The 15575-nt window shown below is 43.8% G+C and overlaps 1 protein-coding gene across 1 annotated transcript; it reads right to left on the bottom strand.

Annotated features, from left to right (window-relative positions):
- Positions 1-6550: 6550 nt before the first annotated feature.
- On the bottom strand, positions 6551-10475 carry LOC125347758 (PRAME family member 12-like). Its single transcript, XM_048340724.1, has 5 exons — positions 10186-10475; positions 9503-9692; positions 9079-9356; positions 6974-7092; positions 6551-6855 (listed from the first exon to the last, which is right to left on the bottom strand). Exons 1-5 carry the CDS (start codon positions 10473-10475, stop codon positions 6551-6553), a joined length of 1182 nt encoding a protein of 393 aa, XP_048196681.1.
- Positions 10476-15575: the final 5100 nt, after the last annotated feature.

Raw genomic sequence — 15575 nt, 5'->3', positions numbered from 1 at the left:
TAGGAATCGAACCCAGGGCTTCCTGTATATGAGGCAAGCACTCTTGCCACTAGGCCATATTCCCAGCCCATATGCTGGTTTTCTTTATTCCTCTCTTTTGCAAAGGTCAAGCAGCTCTAAGTCAAGCTGCTTTTGGCTCCTGTTATTTGGCGTAATTTTGCCCTTCCCCAGGCCCACTACCTTGTCTAAGCCTGCTGTTTCTAGCAACTCCCAAAAGGGGGCTCCCCTACACCTTTCACTTTGGATGGCTGGCTTTAGCTAGGACTAAAGGTGAATTTCTTGGTCCGAATGTCTCAGTGTGCACAGCAAAAAGAATGATCTGGAAGACGAATACATTTTCTTTTTTTTGTTAGCTGAATAAAAACAATATTGACTGGATAAAGGCTACATAATTCTGTAAATTTTGTTAGCTTTTTAAAGTCAAAGCCGTTAACAAGGTGCTTCTTAGATTTAGAACTGTGTTCGATTCATGAATAAATTAAAATATATGTTATTTTATAGTTCTTGTTTTATAAAAAGTAGATTTTGAATAGTTGTGGTTTATGTGCCTTTGAAAACAAGTGTTTGTTATCATTAACATTTTCCTGATAGCCCTATATTGCAGATTCTTTACACTTACTCATATGTCCTGCGTCTTTTTTCCCCCCCAGAACAAGTGACTTTTATCACATCAATATTATATTATTTTACTTTTTGAGGTGTGTTTTCTTTAACAAGATTTCTTAATCACCTTTAAACAAGCTATAGAACTAAAAATAACTTTTCTATTTACTCAGAAGATGTATGCAAATGTCCTATCAACATCTTAGATCAGATCTAATTAAGAAATGTGCTAACTTTTCTAGAGTCACTATTATCATGTCGTTTCAAATGAAAGTTGTTTTCTCCTAGTGTAAAAAGCTTTTTTTTGTTAGGCCATTAGGATTATGGAAGACAAATAGTTTTCATGATTTCAACTTCATGTGAATATCTTTTTTTCCAAACAAAACAAAACAAAAATGAAAACAGGCTTCACTGTATAGCCCAGGCTGGCCTCAAACTCCTGCTTCATCCTCCCAAGTAGTCCCTGTAATAACCTGGGACTACAGGTATGGGTCACCACATCTACTTTGGATATCTTTTTCTTTTTTTGTGCTGGAGAGATCTCCTCAGCTTTCCTCCCCCGTCCCCTCAAGGCTGATACTCTACCACTTGAACCACTTAATTTTTGGTGGTTAATTGGAGATCAGAATCTCATAGACTTTCCTGCCTGGGCTGGCTTTGAACAGTTATCCTGGGATCTCAGCCTTCTCAATATCTAGGATTACAGTATGAGCCACCAGTACCTAGTGGCTTTGGATATCTTTAAAATGACAAATGTAGACATTTCCTTTGCTCTGTGGAGACAGGTTTCCCAAAAAGCCTTTATTGAAATACTACATATGTTAAGTAATTTGGAAAAGAACATTTCTACAGGCAAGGGATAATGCTTCAGAAACATTCTGAACTTTTCTCTCTCTTGGTTACTTAGATTCTGTCTTCAAAATTACACTAGGGAGCTGTTCAATATCCTGTTTCTGCTGCCACCACCCTTCTGGTCTCCCAGTTTCTACAGTAGTCTTGTCTGCTTTCCCGTCCTCTCCCAGTTGCAGCATCAAGGTGAAGGTTAGATCTGAGAGGTATTACTGGATGGAAGAGAAGCAAAATCAGAGTCCTTTTCTTCATTTAATCCAGCTCCAGATTGCATCCTGTAAAGTCGGGGAAAGAACCTGGGGTCTGGATCCAGCAGGGGGCACTGGGTGATCAGTTCTGGAAGACTCAGTGTCTCAAGGGCGCTCTTTTTTTAATAACTGACAAACAATAGGGGGCTGCTCTTTGCCTTCAGTTGGGAGAGTCCAGCCATGGAGTTCTCCTTGGTCAGTCTCCTCTCCCTCCACTGGACTTTTAGGTTGACAGATGACCCAGACTGAGAGGAACCCTCCCAGTGTGACTTTCCCTTCTGACAGCTTCACTTGACCTGAAAGATGGTGGCTTATAGTCAACTAGAGGAGCTTTCCTAGTCACCTATGGCTAAGGAGAAGCTGAATTTGCCTAAGGAAGGAGTGTGGGATATTCATGTGAGGTCTCTCCTCTGTGGGGCTTGGAAAAGGGCATAAGAGAGAAACCGGGAAGTCCAGCCTAGCTGTGGGACTTCAGGAGGCAGAGTCCTGGAATGTCTTCAGGGAGATACTGCAGGGCCATCAGTGTATACTGGCAATGTGGTAGAGCTGTATAGACTTGAGACTTCAACCCAAGAGAGTTAGGATATGCTCAGCAAATCCAAGAAAGTAAGGCTGTGTGAAGCCTGGAGGGTTTAATCCTCACATGAATATGTATAGGAAGGACATAGAATCAAGGAAAATTATTTGGGAGCTTTAAGACTTAATACTATTCTACTCTGTGGGGTTTTGGACTTACTTGGTCCTTGTATCATTTCTTCTTATGATCTCGCCTTTTGGGAATGGAATATCAATTCTTTCCCTGCCATACAATTTTATTTATTTTTTTTTTTATTATTATTTTTTTTTTTTGGCCAGTCCTGGGCCTTGGACTCAGGGCCTGAGCACTGTCCCTGGCTTCTTCCCGCTCAAGGCTAGCACTCTGCCACTTGAGCCACAGCGCCGCTTCTGGCCGTTTTCTGTATATGTGGTGCTGGGGAATCGAACCTAGGGCCTCGTGTATCCGAGGCAGGCACTCTTGCCACTAGGCTATATCCCCAGCCCCCTGCCATACAATTTTAGTTTGGAAGTAAATACCTCATAGGCTCACGGCTGGAGAGGAGTTTGGATAGGAATGAAATCATGTTTTTTGATGAATCCAATCTGATTCAGACGAGACATTGGATTTTTGAGGGGAGCTGATATTAGAATAATATAAGATGTATGGGACTATTGGGATGGAATGAACGTATTTTGTATTGAAGATTAGGATTTTAGGGCAAGGAGTAGGAGGATATGGTTTGAATGTCTCGCAAATTCAGGTGTTAGAATTTTTATCCACAGAGGGTAGTTAAATGGTAGTTAGGTGGGCCCACGAAGACGGAGCTCTCTTAAGCAATTACTATTATGGGAATGGACCAGTTATCAAAACAAGTAAGAGCAGCCTATTCTCATACCTGGCTTCTCCCACTATCTGTTTGCTTTCTGTTTCATCTTTCATCATATTACGACACAGCTAATGTACCAGATGCTGGTATATTCCCTTTGGACTTCGTCCTTCAAGAACTGTGAGCCAAGTAACCTTTTAAACTTATCCAGTCTCTGGTATTTTGTTCTAGCATCAGTGAGTGCATCCATTTTCAATTTATATTAAAAAACACTTGAGGTGCTGGGAATATGGCCTAGTGGCAAGAGTGCTCACCTCGTACACATGAAGCCCTGGGTTCAATTACTCAGCACCACATATGTAGAAAAAAAACACTTGAGGCTGTGTAATTTATAAAGACAAGAGATTTGGTTAGCTTATGGTTTGGGAGACTAAAATCCCAGAAAGTGTGGGAATGGCTTTGGTAAGCATCCTTCTGTCCATCATGTATGTCATATCATGTTGGTGGCATCATGGTACGGGCACAGGCAAAAGGGAGATATCATATACTAACAAGTCAGACGGTGAGGAAGACCAGTCTTGCTGTGTTTTCTTTTTTCGTGTGTGTGTGTGTGTGTGTGTGTGTGTGTGTGTGTGTGTACGCGTGCGTGCCAGTTCTGAAGCTTTAACTCAAGGCCTAGGCACTGCCACTGAGATTTATTTTACTTAGGGCTAGTGCTCTACTACTTGAGCCATAGCTCCATTTGCAGCTTTCTAGTGGTTAATTGGAGATAAGAGTCTCACAGAATTTTCTGCCCAGGCTGGTTTTGAACCATGATCCTCAGATTTTAGCTTCCTGAGTAGCTAGGATTACAAGTATGAGCCACTGTTGCCTAGTAGTGTTGCTGTTGTTTTTTTAAACTCATTCTTGCCAAGGGTAGTGGCTCACACATGTAATTCCAGCTACTCCAAGATGAAGCTTGGGAAGATTGCGGTGTGGGGCCAGCCCAGAAAATAAGTTCACGAGACTGCATATCCTCAGATCTCAGCCTCCTGTGTAGCCAGGGTTATAGGTGTTGAGCCCCTGGTGTGTGGCTTTGAACCCACTTTTATTTTTTTGCCAGTCCTGGGGCTTGAACTCGGGCTTGTGCACTGTTCCTGGCTTCTTTTTGTTCAAGGCTAGCACTCTGCCACTTGAGCTACACTGACATATCTGGCCTTTTCTTTATGTGGTGCTAAGGAATCAAACCCAGGGCTTCATGCATGCTAGGCAAGCACTCTACCTCTAAGTCACATCCCCAGCCCTGAACCCACTCTTGAGCTGCCTACTAGAAGTGAAGAGGGGAAAGGTTTGTAGGAAGGGGGCTGCTGCCCTCCACCACAAGTGATTATTATTCTACTAACTTAGAAAATACCAAACTGCAAAATTCAAAGTATGGCTTCTACTGGATGCATATTGCTTTTGTTACCATGTAAAGTAAAAACAATTCCCCAAATTGTAAGTTAAATCATCCTAGGTTGTTGGTGGGGGGCTATGTATATTTAAGTGTACTTAGGGATTGGAGAAACATTTGAATTTTCAACACAGCAAGGAACAATACAGCATGTCAACCTCCTGGTCTTTGTATTTTATGATTCCTTTGGAGTGTAAGTTTGCCCAGCACCAGGCAGTCAAGTATCTGCATGAATTCCTAGAAAAGCTTTCTTTTTCACAAAAAAATATTCATTTTTATTACCTTTGAATACATTAGTACTGTCTACGGCCATACCACCCTGAACGCGCCCGATCTCATCTGAATACAGTAGTACAAAGAGGTTGCAAATCAACATGTCAATTTTTTTTTTTTGATGCTTGATCACAAAAACACCTTTTTCCCACCTGTATCACCCGTGGCTGCTGCTCCAGGCCTCTGGCCCTGCTCCAGTCTGAAACCATGCCATTTTCCTTCCAGCCAAGGGCAAGGGCTTGGTGTTAGTTTTAGTTCTAACCTTTACCTTTACAAATGTACTTGTCAGGGTTAGGGATGTAGTTCAGGGGTGAAATGCTCACTTACTTAGCATGTGCAATAAACAAAACCACTCCTTGTAGGTACTTAGCAAATTCTTGTAAAAAAAAAAACCTGGATGTGAGAATCACTACACTTGCAGGCTTTGGAGATAACTGTGTCTGTGTGACACACAGAAGACAGGAGTACAATATTGCCAAGGTCATGTCCCACGCAGAGTCTCTTCTAGCACTGTGTAGGAATGCAGGGGGAAAGCTAGTGGAGTAGGGGAGTATTATGATATCCTGGAGCCAGGAATCTAGAAGGGGCGAGCCTGCTATAAGACAGCCCTTGAAAGCAGGAGGGCTCCTAGCCTTGGCAGAAGATGAACAGAAGACCTGTCCTGTAATGTGACTTCCTGTCTTTGCTTTGGACATGGGTGAGAGCAGACTATCTAAGCTATCCAATGAGGACAGGAAGTGGAGGGTAACAAGCAGGCTAGTAGGACAGACTGCTGACCTGTCCTCCGCAGCTTGTTTGGGAATAGCTGTGCAACCCACCTGCTGTTTGGTAAACCTCTTGCATGCAGTGGCCATTCTCTGCCTCTCTCTGGTCTTACAGGTTCATTTCATCTAGATATTTCTGTACAACCACTGCATGATATCTTGGTCACTGATTATTTCTCCTGTCTCTCCCTTGTGCCACCATCTTGATCTACCCATCTGGTGCTAGGGACCTGGGCCATGGGCCTCCAACCTCATGTTGTAACTCTGCCTCTCAAGCCTCTCACTCAAGCTTAGGCCACAGCTCGGCCACTGTGCTTTCCCACCTTTCTCAGGGAGCCTGGCTCCATGTATCTTCAACAGAAGCTCAATTCAAATGTCCTCTATCCAGAGATACCTTCTCTGATCTGCTTAGATAGTCGCTCTTTGTCCTCCTCTGATTGCCCTGTTCTAGGGCTCCCCTAAGTGTTTGTATGAGCATCCTGGGATTTCTGCATGCTGTCTGAGAACAGCAGACACTTGGCCCCCACACTCACTTAATGTTGGCCCTGTTAACTGGCTGTGTGATTGGTGCTGAGTGCCGAGTGGAGCTTTGTCCAGTGTCCTAGCAACTCAGATTTTCCTGTACACGGGTGATGACCTGTTATTAGCAAGTGAAGGCTCCATTTCATTCTATCTAGAAGTGAGGGCTAGAAAAGAGAAATGGAGTAATCGTTCCAGAAGAATGGGCCTGAGTGCCTATGGGTGAAGGGCAACAGAACCTGATAGCCTTCTGTTCTCAACTCCTGATAGCACAGCAGCTTTGATGACATGTCTGAACTGAAGGAATGCTTGAAATAGGGAGACTTTGGGCTGAGGAAGAGGAATGAGGTAGAAAGGAGGAAGGAAGCACTAGGCAGTTCTGGTGGGAGGTTCTTTTATGTTCCCTGCAAACTACATGCTCCTGACAGGATGGTCTGTGGCCATGGATGTTTCCAGGTTCTCTCTCTGACTATAATCTCCAGACACTGCTCCGGCCCCTCAGTCCAGCTGCACCAGCCTCACGGGCAAGGGTGAGGGCAATGGGGGGCTCCACTGCATGTCTGCCCGCTGCACGGTCTGTAGTAGCTTCTGCATCTCAGCCTGAACCTGGCACAGCTTGCCTTTGTTGACAGGGCCCCAGGAGAGGCCATGCAAGTACACACAGCATTCAATGGGGATAGGGTAGAGCACCCGCTTCAGCTCCATTAGTCCTGCTGTATGTTCTAGCAGGCTCAGGAGGCCGGCCTTGGAAATGGGGTTGTCAGATAGGCCCAGGGAGCTCACTTGGGAGCAGCAGCACAGGGCTGGCAGAATGGCAGTGAGGTGAGTGTCCTTCAGTTGGCAGTGGTTCAAGTCTAGATGCTGCAGGGTCCCTGAGATCTTTCCCAGCAGGGTGTCTAAGGGCCCGGGACAGATTGTTGCCACTCAGATCCAGCTTCTTCAGGGAGGTGGCATGAAAGCTCTGGGACAAGTAGTTGATGTCCGTGTCCAGAAGTGTGCAAGAGTGAATCTCCAGGGCATGCAGTGGAGCCTGTAGGCAGCTGAGAAGAAAAGTTGCACTGACTTAGGGGAAGGCCTGGCCCTTCACGGTGGACATCAACTTTGCCTATGGAGGAACCTAGTCTTACTGTTGCTTCCTCATCTAGAGAGATAGTTACCAGCCGGTTTAGAATCTTACGTTATTTCATGGCCTGGTTCTGCCTCAACGTACCGGCCAAATCCTCTACCAACACCATTGCCTGTTACCAGCTCGTGGTACTACTGGGAGGTGGTGTAACTATGAAGGGGTGTGGCCTAGTGTCAGGAAGTTAGGTCATTGGGGATGTCCTCTTAAAGGAGATCCTGGTTGTTGGCTCGTTTCTCAGTCTCTGCTTCTTGACTATCATGAAGCAAATAGTTCTCCCTTACCACAGGTTTAAAAGCAGTAGGCCAACCAATCATAGACTGAAATCTCTGAAACTGTGAGCTCAAATAAACCTTCTCCCTTTGATGAGCTCAAATATTTTGTCATAATGATGGAAAAGCTCATATGCTCTCCAATTCTATATTTTCTTTGATTAGTTGGAGACCCACATTGTATGCACTCAAGATGACTGCTCAGAGGAGCCATTTGGAAAGAGAACTTGATTGATGATATGGAATCTATACAATGTGGCTACTACTACTCAGGTTTGGCTTTGGGGAAGCTGCCATTCAGGCTTGCATTTAATCAGCCTTAATTTACTAAATGCCCCACCAAGAAGTTTCTAGAAAGTAAGACCATTGTGTGAGAGGAATGTCTTATGTGTACCCTGCACAGCCTCTTCACTTGCCTATCTGGGAAGCAGGCATTCTAATAGGAGAGCTCTGCCTTGTGTTTCTCAGGGCCTAGCACAGCACAGAGACATACCGAAAGAGAACTGTGAAGTATATAAGCATATTCTTTTTTTTTTTTTTGGCCTTTCCTGGGGCTTGGACTCAAGGCCTGAGCACTGTCCCTGGCTTCCTTTTGCTCAAGGCTAGCACTCTGCCACTTGAGCCACAGCGCCACTTCTGGCCATTTTCTATATATGTGGTGCTGGGGAATTGAATCCAGGGCTTCATGTATACGAGGCAAGTGCTCTTGCCACTAGGCCATATTCTCAGCCCCTATAAGCATATTCTTGAACAAAACCCACAAGAGGTTATTATTGTTTTGGCTTAAACTCTTGTCCTAGGCTCCAAGTAGACAACACAAAACAGAATGGAGTTGCTGGTGCTAAATGCCACATAATCGAGTTGAAATAGGTCAGTTTAAAAAAATGGATTCACAGCAGTTAATTAGAAAGGACTTAAATTTTCCTGAACATGTATAATAGGGAAGCTCTCTCTTTCTTTCTCTCTCACTCCTTTTCTGTCTCTTTTGTCATTTGTGGAGCTTGAACTCAGGGCCACTCAGGGCTTGGGTGCTGTCCTTGAGCTTTTTGCTCAGGGCTAGCACTCTACCACTTTGAGCCATAGCTCCACTTCTGGTTTTCCGGTGGTTAATTGGAGCTGAGAGTCTCATGGACTTTTCTGCTCAAGCTGGCTTTGAACTGCAATCCTCAGATCTTGGCCTCCTGAGTAGCTAGGATTAAGGAAGCCCTCTCTTAAGGGGGAAAAAAACCTTGAGAAGACCAGTCTGAGTGGATATGAGAAGACATAACCATAATTCTAAAACTCAGGAGGTTGAGGCAAGAGGATAAAGAGTTGGAGACCAGCCTGGGCCACATAGTGAGACCTAATCTCATCATCGTCATCATCAACCCCAAATTTTAATCCTTGATTGTTTTCTTCTTTCTCCTTTCTTTAGCCCTTTTGTGCCCGTTCAACTTACTGAAACTCTTATTCTAGTTTATAGATTTCTATTTAAGCTATTTGTGAATCAATTACAATGTAAGCTACATTTTGTTGTATGCTGCATGCACCCTGGAGTCCATGAGAATGGACCTACTTCTTCTTATGCTCCCTGTCCTGACTTGGTTTGAGGGCTATCTTGGAAACCTGGTTATCAAGAGGCCTCTGCCCACCTGAGTACTTGCTGTAAGTTGCCTGAGAGATAGGAATAAGACAAGTGGAGCTTCTGGAGGTGGCTCAGCTTGCTGAGCTGGGAGAGGAAGTAGCTGGAGGAGCCCTCGCCATCTGGAGAAAAAGACCAGTGGTAATAGGCCAGCTTGAGGCTGTGCAGGGTGCAGATCCTCCCCAGCTGTGTAGCAAATAGTTTCTGCTCAGATAGTGCCCGGAACCAGTTGAATACCTCCAACTCTTGGATGAAGTTCAGCTCCAGGTCCTTGAGGACCCGGTCAGGCTGTTGAAGGGCATTTTCTCAATATACAGCTTCCTACAGCAGAGGCGCAGAAACCCATCACTCTGCTCCACTTTTGTTAGGAGGCTTAAAAGGAATGTGTCTAACTTGAAGGGTCCTCTCAAGAAAAGATCAATGTGTAGTTCCACGGGCTCCCATGGCTGCTTTGGTCCTTTTCTTGTGTCTTCTCCTGGCTTGCGCCTGGCTGTGGCCTGGGGTATCTGTGCCTTCACTGTTGATGGTAACCAAAATGGAAACTTGGCTAAGGCCTCAGAAACCCCTTTACTCTGAACCTGATCAAAGTCCAGAGTCAAATCCAGCACTCTCAGTTCCGACCTCCTGTAGTGGGGTGGGGTGGGGGTGTGGGAGTGGGGGAAAGGATGTGATGAGATGCTGACATCTGGGGAAGCCAGCTTAGTCCCTTTTCCTCCTTAGAATATGAGAAGCCTACTCTTCAATGCCTTTCAGCTGCAACACTGGCTACTTAACCCAGAAACCCACAGATTACTATTTTTTTCATGTGTGTGTCAGTCCTGGGACTTGAACTCAGGGCCTGGGTGTTGTCCTTCAGCTTTTGTGCTCAAGGTTGAGTGCTCTACCACTTTGAGCCACAGCAGCATTTCTGGCTTTTTGGGTAGTTAGAGTTAAAGTCACATAGACTTTCCTGCCTGGGCTGACTTTGAATTAGAATCCTCAGATCTCAGCCTCTTAAGTAGTTAGGATTACAGGCGTGAGCCACTGGTGCCTGGCACAGAATTTATTTAATCCACAGGTTTTAACATTCCCTTTAACTGGCTATCAGTTTCCCTTTCTCTAACTCTGTGCCCCTTACCTGAGACAGGTCCTGTGGGTAGGGAAGGCCTCCAGCCCATCCAGCACAGCCTGCACACTTTCTTGGTTGGGCCACTGCACTATCAGAGAGCCCAGCCGGAGCAAGGGGAAGGGCCAGGCCTGTACCAGGGCTGTCAGAGCCTTTTTGTGCCCCTTGGCAAAGGTGGCAGTGAATAGTGGCGGGAAGAGGTCCACCGTGAACTCTTCCAGTGCAGGCATAGCTGGAGCTTCATTGCTCAGTAGGCCGTGGGCTGCAAGTTCCAAAAGCCTGGGTACAACTTTGTTGCTCATCTCCATTAACCTGGCCAGCACAGAAGACACAAGCCTTTCATCTGCACCACAGGGAAGTGTAGTCCCATCCCATCCCCCTCTCTAGTCTATCTAGCTGCAGAGCCAGGCTTGGTGAATGGAAGGGGATGTTCTAGATCTGTCCAATGTGGGAGCCACCACCCATATGTGGCTATTAAGCACTTGAAATGTGGCTAGGGTGACCAAGGAATGAATTTTACATTTTATTTAACTTCAATTAATTTAAATAGTTGCATGTGGCTAGATGAGGTCTAGAATCTATGGAAGTCTGAAATAAGAAGTATCCACATTCTCAAAATTATGAAATCTATTCTTAGGGTGCTATTGTAGCCTTGGCAACAATCTTAGGCAAGAACAATACAAGGAATAACAACCATTAGGCCATTTCATTTTCAAGGCTAGATGCCAAATGTCTAAAAAGTGAAATATTGGCAAATCAATCTTATAAATATCATTAAAAAAAAGAGTGAAAATCCATGTGTCACTGGCTCAGGACGCTACTATTCACGAGGCTGAGATCTGAGGATTGTTGTTTGAGCCAGCCTGATCAGCAATGACCATGAGACTCTTATCTCTAACTACAAAAAGCCAGAAGTGGAGCTGTGGCTCAAGAGGTAGAGTGCTAGCCTTGAGCACAAAAGCTCTGGGATAGTGCCTCATCCCAGAGTTAGGCCCTAGAACTGGCAACATAAAATGGATAATTAAGTGCAACTGACAACATGAATGCAAAGATGGTTAATGTTAGAATTATTATTATGTAACTGTATCAAAGGATTCAAGAAAATCAGCTGGAGAATAGTAGGGAAGTTCTTGAATATGAGATGTACTGATAATTTATAATGTCTTTAAAGTCAGGAACAAGATAGAGATGGTGTGATCACTATGAGAATGCATCCTGTATCTCCATCTCTGGAAGTGTTAGCTGCTCTTGGAATCAATGGCAGTCTTGGAATCCAGGCCACACCTTCTACATCTTGCCCTGACCAATGACTGTGGCATACCCATCTCAGGAGATGCCACTCATTCATTAATTGCTTTTGGCTTGAGGGCCTTGATAGATCTCCTGGAGGGCCCACCTCCACTAATAGCCCCTCCAGCTCTGCTTTATTCTGACAGTAAGTGACACAGGCCTGCAGACTCTACGCTTTTCCCCACTCCCACCCCCACTTTTCCTCATAGGGGTTTCACTTACTGAAATTCTTGCATCAATCTTAGTGTATGCTTCTAGCAGGCTCTTGATGGGGTTTAGGACATGCTATTAAAAATGTGGAATCTTCAATATTTTAGAATGACAGAATTTAAGAGATGGCATATACAGGAAGGATTTTATGACCTTCCCTACAGCAGATTCTAAGATTCTCATGTGAAAGGTAACTTCTTTATACTAGGAGAAAGGGAGTCCTTATTCATGAGGATACAGGACTGTCAAAAAGAACTGAACACACAGTCCTGGCTGTTTCACCTCAGTTCAATACACTTAGTTTATACTTCCCTTTTGTCTGACCATTCTCTACTCTTTATCAAACCTAGCATAAAAGCATTCAAAAGTTAATCATTTCTTTGGATTTTATTTTATTTTTTGGTTGTAGTTGATGGAGCTTGAACTCTGGGCCTGGGTGCTGTCCCTGACCTTTTTCACTCAAGGCTAGCTCTCTACCACTTAGAACCATAGCTCCACTTCCAGTTTTCTGGAGGTTAATTGGCGGTAAGAGTCTCACAGACTTTCCTGCCTGGGCTGGCTTCAAACCATGATCCTCAGATCTCAGCCTCCTGAGTAGCTAGGATTATAGGCATGAGCCACCGGCACCTGGCTACTTCTTTGGATTTAAAAGGCTCCTCTGTCACATAGTATTTATGTTAATCTTGTTACAGGGGCTTTAGTAAGTGAATCTAAGATGGAGAGAAGGAAAATAATTCCCCCCCTAACTTAGACTAACCTGTTGTTATTGTTGCTTCTGTTCAGTACTGTAGTGGGGTTCTATCTTACAAAAAGAATCTAATAAAAAGAAAGATTAAGCACTAGAATGGAAAAAAACCCAAACACTGGAAAAAGAAAAAGAAAACAACATGCCAACATGTGCATATTATATGATACTTTAATAGAAAATGAACAAAGAAAAACAAAAGTTCCTCAGAGTTACTGGATGTAGAGTAATATACATCTATCTATGATGTTCCTGTATCAGTGACAACTTGAAAAACGTAATCAGCATCATTATCATAAGATTCTAGTCACAAGTACACCCCACAATTCTTAACAACCACAAACTTGCTCCATAGCAAGACCTCGCCTCAAAAACCCAAGAAGGGGTGGATGTAGCTCAGTGCGAGAGTGCTTACCAGCAAGGTGGTAGTGGCTCACCCATGTAATTCTAGCTACTCAGGATTCTGAGTATGAGCATATCAAGTTGAAGCCAACTTGGGCAAGGAAGTCCATGAGACTCTTTCCAATTAACCACCAGAAAACTGGAAGTGGCACTGTGGCTCCAAGTGGTAAAGTGCTAGCTTTGAGTGAAAGAGCTTAGGGACAGTGCCCAGGCCTAGGCCCTGAGTTCAAGCCAGACAGAAAAAAAAAAGAGTGCTTGTGCCTACCATGTTCAAGGCCTGGGGTTCAATCTCCATTACCACAGGAAAAAAGAGGGCTCTGGTATGGCACAAGCAGCTGAGCACTTGCCTAGAAAGCATGAGAACAAACCTCAGTGCTATTAAAAAAAAAAAAAAAAGAATAGAGGAGTCGGGAGGGGAAAAAAAAACTGGGAGAAAATGAGGGAGGAGGTGACACTGTTCAAAAGGAAATGTACTCATTACCTGACTTAGGTAACTGTAACCCTTCTGTATGTCACCTTTATAATAAAAAAAAAGAATACAAAATTTAAGCATAATAGAACAAAATAAAAAGAAACTCATCTAAATAGGTTGAAAGGGTAGACATTGAAAAGGTACAAATATTACTACAGTCAGGACATTTTGAGCAACCCATCTAAATGATTATAGCTTTGGTTTTGAAGAAACAATTTTTTAAAAAAGAACAACTAAGAGGAGAATACTCAGGAGATATTAATCTTACCAGATATTTTACACAAATGGATAGACCTTTCCATTCCCCTCCCCAAGGGCTCTGCTATGAACCTGTAGCAGCCACTCTTCAGCTCTGTCTCCTGACCAATGTCAAATGGCGATGGGAGAGATGGGTCTGTCAGATACACCACCTAGGACAGAAAACAAAACAGAACAAAAACAAAGACAGCAGATGTTAATAAAGCTGACATCCATGGAGGTAAGGCCCATACTGACTCCTGAGATGTTCATTTCTGATATAGCTATAGATAGACTTATGACAAGTGAGATGCTGCTTGGTGATTGCACAGTGCTCAGAGGTGGACTAGGGTGTTTAAAGATACTTTTAGGCTAGGGGAATGACTCCAGTTATAGAGTGCCTACTGAGCAAGTGGGAGGTCTGGAGTTTAAAACCCGGTACCACCAAAAAGAGAAAGAAAAAGGTAATTTTATGGTCAACTGATAAATGCAAAGATGCCTTATAGAGCTAATTATTGGAGAGATGTAAATCAAGACCACAAGACACCACTGTGCGACCCATTAGAATTAATATTATAAAAAAGATTGGAAAAGGTGTTGGTGAGGATATGGAACAATTGGAATTTCTCCACAAGCAATGTAAAAGGATGGGACTACCATGAAAAACAGTGGGATTATAAACAGAGCCAGGCCCTGGTAGCTCACACCTGTGACCCTAGCTACTTAGGAAGCTGAGATCTGAGGATCATGGGTCAAAGCAGAAAAATCCATGAGACTCTATAATCTCCAATTAACCACCCATAAACCACAAGTGGAGCTGTGGCTCAAAGTGGTAAAGCACTAGCCTTGAGAAGAAAAGCTCAGGGACGGCATCCAAACCATGACCACTCCCCAAAAGATGATAAATAGAAATGGTAAAACGAATTACAGGAAAGTGAGACAGGCTCCTTTGAGCGGGGTAACACTGGGAGGAGTAGGGTTAATGAGGAGGGTGAAAGAAGAAGAACATGAGGTTGTGTTAGGATGACCCTATTTCCTTACTACTCACTGATCACATCTACATGACCCACAACCTCCCTAAGTTATGCATTGGCAGCCATTAATGCTTTTATCTTTATTAATTTGTGGAACCACAGGGTGAAGTTTTTCCTATATTTATCTGTGTATCATGCAGTGTTGAAGTATATGGATTGAATAAAATGATTGGGTAACCTCAAAATGAGAGTACAAAACTAAATATTATCAGGTGGTAGTGGCTCATGCCTGTAAATTCTACTCAGGAGGCTGAGATTTGAAGATCGTGGCTTGAAGTCAGCTTGGGTAGGAAAGTCCGTGAGACTTGTATCTCCAGTCAACCACAAAAAAAGCCACAAGTGGAGGTGTGGCTGAAATGAGCATTATCCTTGAGCAAAAAAAGCTTAGGGTTAGCAACCAGGCCCTGTGTTCAAGTCCTAGTTCTGGCACACACACACACACACACACACACACACACAGTACAACTTCAATAGTTTATGAATAATAGCTATAACAAGGTGCTGTTGGCTTATGACTATACTCCTTGCTACTTAGGGGTCTGATGTCTGAGGACTGTGGCTTCAAGCCAGCTTAGGAAGGAAAGTCTATGAGACTCTTAGCTCTAATTAACCATGAAAAAGCTGGAAGTGGAGCTGTGGTGCAAGTGTAGGGTATTAGCCTTAAACACAAAAGTTCAGGAACAGCTCCTGGGCCCTGAGGTCAAGCCTTAGGATCAGTACACATACACACACACACACACACACACACACACACACACACACACACACAAAGAAGAAGAAGAAGAAGAAGAAGAAGAAGAAGAAGAAGAAGAAGAAGAAGAAGAAGAAGAAGAAGAATAGCTACCAGTGATCAGTTACTATTCATCAGACACTGGACTGAGAAAAGAGATGATTCAGTACATTGAACTTTTAGAGTAGCTCTCTGAGTGTGTAGTACTTTTCACAAGGAAAAACTAGTGTGCAGCGTTAAAAATTTTGTAACTTTCATTTCTACCTGTATGACTCAGAAAAC

The sequence above is a fragment of the Perognathus longimembris genome, chromosome 3 (genome assembly GCF_023159225.1).
Source record: "Perognathus longimembris pacificus isolate PPM17 chromosome 3, ASM2315922v1, whole genome shotgun sequence".
NCBI lineage: Eukaryota > Metazoa > Chordata > Mammalia > Rodentia > Heteromyidae > Perognathus > Perognathus longimembris.
Note: the sequence above shows the minus strand (reverse complement) of the source record. Positions and strands in the feature narration are given on the sequence as shown.